The sequence below is a fragment of the Scyliorhinus torazame genome, chromosome 13 (genome assembly GCF_047496885.1).
Source record: "Scyliorhinus torazame isolate Kashiwa2021f chromosome 13, sScyTor2.1, whole genome shotgun sequence".
In the NCBI taxonomy this organism is placed as follows: Eukaryota; Metazoa; Chordata; class Chondrichthyes; order Carcharhiniformes; family Scyliorhinidae; genus Scyliorhinus; species Scyliorhinus torazame.
The window spans coordinates 77252546-77258767 of NC_092719.1; the positions used below are offsets into that span (position 1 = coordinate 77252546).

Here is a 6222-nt window from a genome sequence, read left to right on the forward strand (position 1 = left end):
ATTGCCTTTTTTACATAATAAAGGCGAGATCTTAAAAGTGAAAGCATGCAGAGGGAGATCAGACAGATGCCTATCAGGCAGAGGACTAATTCTCTGTGTGAAGTGTCCCAAACGAAGTAACACAAACACTCCTAGCAGGCTGCGGGAAGGTGGGATCGCGGAGACTTAAAACGACAGGGCAAATACACGGATCAGTTAACTTTTTAATCAGAGGCAGAATGGGGGGGGGGGGGGGGGGGGGGGACTCCCATCCCAGCTTCAAATGCTTTTCTCTCCTGATCAAAGGTACCAGCACAGACCATCCAGGCTCGCAGTGGCGAGGAGTCGGTGGGAATAGCAGCAAATGCTACTTTTAACAACTTGCTTCAATGCAAATCCCCCCCCCCCCCCCCAAAGTATTTTGAAGGGTTTTAGTCCACGTTTCACACAAAGCAGAGAGGGGAGGAGAACTTCCCTCCCTCCAGTCACTTTTTCTTCAGGAAAAAAATCCCTTCCTCGGTGCTTTGATTCCCCCCCTATCAAAACAAAACCAAGTAGATACACGACAGGAATTTTGTTTACCCGCCCTGTGTGTGTGTTACAAAAAGTGGAAAGGGGGCGGTGTCACCCTCTCTATTCCTCACCCCCTCCACCTCCCTCTTCCCCATTTACCGACCCTTTGTTCTCGCTGCTAGCCCCGAAGGTAGAAAGTCAATCCGAACAAGGGGAGCTGGAATTCGAGGTGACAGGGAAAAGTAAAGGAAGGTTGTGGGGAGGAGAAGGGGGAGAGACTTCACAAACAATGCTAAAAGTCTTGAGAGTTGGAAAAGAGAGAGGTGTGTGGTGGTGGTGGTGGTGGTGGGGGGGGGGGGGGGGGGGAGAACGGGACTAAAATAAAATAAGTGCTCCAGCATAGCTCTTGTGTGGAGCTAGACGCTGACCTTTCATTACGTCCTGAACACGATGTGATAATTCCCTTTCTTCAATACTTCATTTCTGCGCTTGCTTTCTGCTCATTGCAACTCCATTGTTAACCCTGAATTCACTCGGCGCTGTCCCATTGTAGGTGTCAGCAAAAGCAGGAATGAGGCAAATAGTTTTTTGTTGTGTGTGAGTGTGAAGGCCCCCCCCAAAGAACTATTTAAACACACACATCCACCCCCCCTGTACAAATCAAGAGTCCAAGCAACGACTAGAATTTAAATGAAATGTTTTTTAAAAATGCCCCCATCAAATCCGCACAATGAACTATTTCATTATAATGGCAAAGTACAGACATCCACACGTGAATTGTGACAAATCTCCCCCCCCCCCCCACCCCCCCATCCCATCCCACAAGGAAAAAGGAAGATAAATCACAACGTGTTAACTCTTAAAAGGAATCAATGAGAGCCCACACTTCTAACCTTTGGTCTCGTCTCGGAGGGGCTGCAAACACACCAGGCGGCAAAAGCGGCGATTTAGTTCCTCTTTCGAGCCGGGGAGTGAGTGAGAACCGGGCGAGCTGAAACCCACTCACTGGCAGGAGAGGGAGGGAGAGGGAAAGAGGGCAGGAGGGGAGAGAGAGAGAGAGGGGGGGGGGGGGGGTAGATCCAAGTCCAGCAGCAGCAACAACAGCAGCAAAATATTTCAAAGCTGGAGCTCAAAGCACATGAATCAGAGAGAGAGAGAGAAATCTGCAGAGTGCAGCTTGAAATGCATGTTTAACAGTAGATACTTGTCAAAAGGAACTCTGTGTGTGTGTGTGTCCCAGTGATTGGATTAAGGAGAGGAGGGGGGGGGGGGGGGTCTGCTCTGCAAACAAGGCAAGATTTTGGGAGGGGGCAAACCACACAGTTTTTTTTAAACAACAAGGAAAACGATAAACAAAAGTCACATGCAGTTTGGAGAGACTGTACCTGGTGCTGTTGGTGCTCTGGTCTCCGACGTGGCGCATGCACACAGAGTGAGAGACGGAGAGAGAGGGAGATAGAGGGAGGGAGGGAGGGAGAGAGAGAGAGATGTGCTGCCTGCTGCTGTCAAAGGCGGTGTGAGATCCCCGGGCTGGTCAAAAGGCGGCTGGAGACGAACAACAAAAGGTATCAACAGGGCGAGGACAATGAGCTGTGTGTGTGTGAGAGAGAGGGGGCCTGGTACACTCCTGGATGACCTCACAGTCCACAGCAACCCCCACCCCTCACACACACACCCACACTCACCCCCCCCCCCCCTCTCTCCCCCTCCTCCCCACTCACTTTAAAGACCACTTGGGCTCTCCCTGTGCAACCCATTCACCACCACTGTCTGTCTGTCTCTCTCCAACTCCCAGGAAACAGGGGGCTCTGGGTTGGACAGGGGGATAAGGAGGGTGCAAAGGAGGGCCAGTGCCAGCCGGAGAGCAGTGGGAGCCCCTCCCGGACTCTCTGATCTCTCCCCCCCCGCCCCATTCCTCCTCTACAGGGCTGTCATTCTCCAGCCAGCAATTGACAGCGGCCATGCCGCAGGCGTTTCAAACATTTCCCAGCGTGCAGCATCGGGAGCCGGAGATCAATGATCAGCTCAGGGTGGAGAGCAGGATCTGTCACTGTGTGTGTGTGTCACTGTGTCACTGTATGTCAGTGCGTGTCAATGTGTCACTGTGTGTGTCAGTTTTTGTGTGACAGTGTGTGTGGTCACTGTGTATGTATGTGTCAGTGTGTGTGTCACGATGTGCGTGTCACTAGGTCACTGTGTGCCAGTGTTTGTCAATGTGTCACTGTGTGTGTCAGTGTTTTGTGTCAATGTGCGTGGTCACTGTGTGTGTCAGTGTGTATGTCAGTGTGTGGTCACTTTGTGTGTTAGTGTGTCAGTGTGTGTATGTATGTGTCAGTGTATGCATGTCACTGTATGTGTCAGTGTATGCATGTCACTGTGTGTGTCAGTGTGTGCGTGTCACTGTGTGTGTCAGTGTGTGTGTGCCATTGCGTGTGTCACTGTGAGTTCCGGTGTGTGTGTCACTTTGTGTATGTATGTGTCTGTATGTGCATGTCACTGTGTGTGTCAGTGTTGTGGCAGTGTGTTTGTGTGTCACTCTGTATATGTGTGTCACCCTGTGCCACTGAGTCACTATGTGCATGTCTCTGTCACTCTGTGTCACTGAGTATGTGTCTCACTGTGTGTGTCACCATGAATGTGTGTGCTACACTGTATGTCACTGTGTGTGGGTTAATGTGTGCATCACTGTGTGTTACTTTGCATCACTGTGTGGCAATGTGTTTGTGTGTCAACATATGTATGTGTGTGTCACCCTGACACTGTGTCACTATATGCATGTGTGTGTCACTCTGTGTCACTGTATGTGTCATTGAGTATGTGTCTCACTGTGTGTATCACAGTGTGTGTGTCACTGTGTGTGTCACTGTGTTACAGTATGTGTGTCACTGTGTGTGTGTCACTGAGTGTCACTATGTGGCAGTGTGTTTGTGTGTCACTATATATATGTGTGTTTCACCCTGTGTCACTGTCACTAAGCACATGTGTGTGCCACTCTCACTGTGCGTGTCATTGAGTGTGTATGCCACTGTGTGTAACCGTGCATCACTGTCAGTGAATTTGTCAATGTGTGCGTGTCACTGTGTGTAACTGTGTTTCAGTGTGTGTCACTGTGTCAGTGTGTGTGTGTCATTGTGTGTCACTGTGTTTAAGTCTGTTTGTCACTGTATGTGGCAGTGTGTTTGTGTGGCACTATGTATGTGTGTATCACCCTGTGTCACTATGTACATGTGTGTGTCACTGTGTGTGTCTCACAGTGTGTGTCAATATGTGTCACTGTGTGTGTCACCATGTGTGTGTCAGTGTGTATGTCATTGTGTGTCAGTGTGCATGTGTCACTGTGTGTCACCATGTGTGTATGTGTATGTCAATGTCACTATGCCTGTGTATGTGTCATTGAGTGTGGATGTCACTGTGTGCGTTACCAGTGTGTATAAGTGTGTGTGTGTGTTTATCACTGTGTGTGCATGTGTCACCATGTGTGTGTCACTGAGTATGTCAATGTGTGTGTGTCACTGTGTGTTTGTCACTGTGTATGTCAGGGTGCGCGTGTGTCAGTGTGTGTGTCAGGATGTGTCAATGTGTCAGTGTGTGTCCATTGTGTGTGTCACCATGTGTGTCACTGTGTGTCTGTCACTATGTGTAGCATTCTGTGTGTCACTGTGTGTGAAAGTGTGTGTGTCATTGTGTGTGGATATCACTGTGTGTCACTGTGTGTGTGTCACTGTGTATGTGAGTGACTGTGTGCATGTCACTGCGTGTGAGTCAGTGCATGTCTCTGTGTGTCACTATGTGTGTCAGTGTGTCTGCGTGTCACTGGGTGCGTCAGCATGTGTGTGTCAATGTGTGTACAGGTCACTGTGTATGTGACACTGTGTGTGTCACTGTGAGTCACCATGTGTGTCAGTATGTGTCCTGTGTGAGTGTGTCAGAGTGTGTGTGTCACTGTGTGTCAGTGCATGTTACTGTGTGTCATGGTGTGTGTGTTTCACTGTGTGTGAGTCAGTGCATGTCGCTGTGTGTCACGGTGTGTGTTTCACTGTGTGCATGTCACTGTGTGTGTCACTATGTGTGTTAGTGCATGTCGCTGTGCGTCACAGTGTGTGTGTGAGTCACTGTGTGCATGTCACTGTGTATGTGTCACTATGTGTGTCAGTGCATATTGCTGTGTCATGGTGTGTGTTTCAGTGTGTGCGTGAGTCACTGTGTGCATGTCACTGTGCATGTGTCACTATGTGTGTCAGTGCATGTCACTGTGTGTCACAGTGTGTGTTTCAATGTGTGTGTGTCACTGTGTGTGTTACTCTGTGTGACAGTGCGTGTGCCACTGTGTGCCTGACACTATGTGTCGCTGTGTGTTGCATTCTGTGTGTCACTGTGTGTGAAACTGTGTGTGTCAGTGTGTATCACTGTGTGTATCACTGTGTGTGTGTCACTGTGTGTGTATCGCTTTGTGTACTGTGTATCAATTTGTGTGTGTCACTGTGCATGTCACTGTGTGTGTTTGTCTCTAGGTATATGTATCCCTATCTATCACTCACTATGTATCTCAGTATGTCACTGTGTGTCACTGTGTGTGCATCATCGTGTGCCACTGTCAGTATGTTACTGTGTGTCACTGTGTGTATCATTGTGTGTCAGTGTGCATGTCACTTGTAGCGGGATCCCCTTTTACCTCCACCCCCCTGGGCTTCTACCAGGCTTGGCACCCCATCGTCCAAGCCCCACCACTGCCCGGGTGATCCTCTCTCTCACCGGTGGATTCGCTACCACCTGCGCCTGCTTCACCTGAGCAGCGCCCCCAAGAGAGAGAGGAAAGGAAAACCTCTGCCCACCTGTAACTGGCAGCCTTTCCTGAATGAGCGGGTTCGAATCGCCCAGGGATTTCCCTCAGTTCTCGACACCGGATTTATGGTAAGGAGTATTTTAATAGAGTGACTTGGCTAGAGCTCGTTGGTGAGGGATTGAAGGAATTGAGACAGACTCCAATTCCAAAATCCAAACACATATATTTATTAATTGCCAAGATCAACCACCACCAAATACAGAAAACACACAATTATCTTATACTTTAATGACTATTACTATGGAAGGAATACTATCGCAGCACAACGTAAAATTTACATACACAATTTCAGCAATCTTTTAAAAGACAAAATAGGACCATGCACCCCCTTTCCCCAAAGCCTCAACCACTATACTAGTCCCGGGAGCTTCGCAAGCTGCTGCGGGATACTTACAATCCAAGACTGATGTTGTAGGAGCAGAGAGTTCAGCACGAGCAGAAGATCATAAGAGATCGAATGGTCGTTTGACCACCCTTTTTATAGTCCAAAACCAAGTTTTTTTCGCTCCAGTCCAGCTTCTTTTGTGTGAGCATGTCAGTTAGCATTTCAAAGTTCCCGCAGGTCCCGCCCCCTCTCCTGATAGGTCCAGGTAGCCAGCTCTAGTCTCCGGGCAGTTTCCCTCCAGGGTAAACTGCTTCCTGCCCGCTCCATTGTCCTGGGAGATCACAGTCTTCCACACCTCGTTAAGAAGATGGGATGTTCAAGTCTGCCATTCGCTCGAGATTGCTGCCATTATGACCTGATTATGCTGATGGGTTTTTCAGCTCCGATGAAGACAAGGTCATTCTCATATGTAAGGAGTTCTTACCAACACATTGTTTCTTGGCTGGGGGAGGTTCAGGGCTATTAGTATTTCCATTGTGTCCTTTGCTGATCCAATTAGTGC

At 48.9% G+C, this 6222-nt stretch overlaps 1 protein-coding gene across 4 annotated transcripts in view; it reads right to left on the bottom strand.

The window, feature by feature from the left end:
* sox5 (SRY-box transcription factor 5) overlaps window positions 1-5779 on the bottom strand; it is a 516307-nt gene extending 510528 nt beyond the window's left edge. For 2 of the 4 annotated variants that reach the window (XM_072471812.1, XM_072471809.1), the window contains exons 1-2: window positions 5730-5779; window positions 1878-2037 (exon numbers count right to left, since the gene is read on the bottom strand). In XM_072471812.1, coding sequence (XP_072327913.1) covers window positions 1878-1915 — 38 coding nt within the window. In that variant the 5' untranslated portion in view covers window positions 1916-2037; window positions 5730-5779. Of the gene's footprint in view, window positions 1-1385; window positions 1844-1877; window positions 2038-5729 lie in introns of those variants that run through there. The other 2 variants (XM_072471813.1, XM_072471815.1) reach the window with 1 other exon arrangement.
* Window positions 5780-6222: the final 443 nt, after the last annotated feature.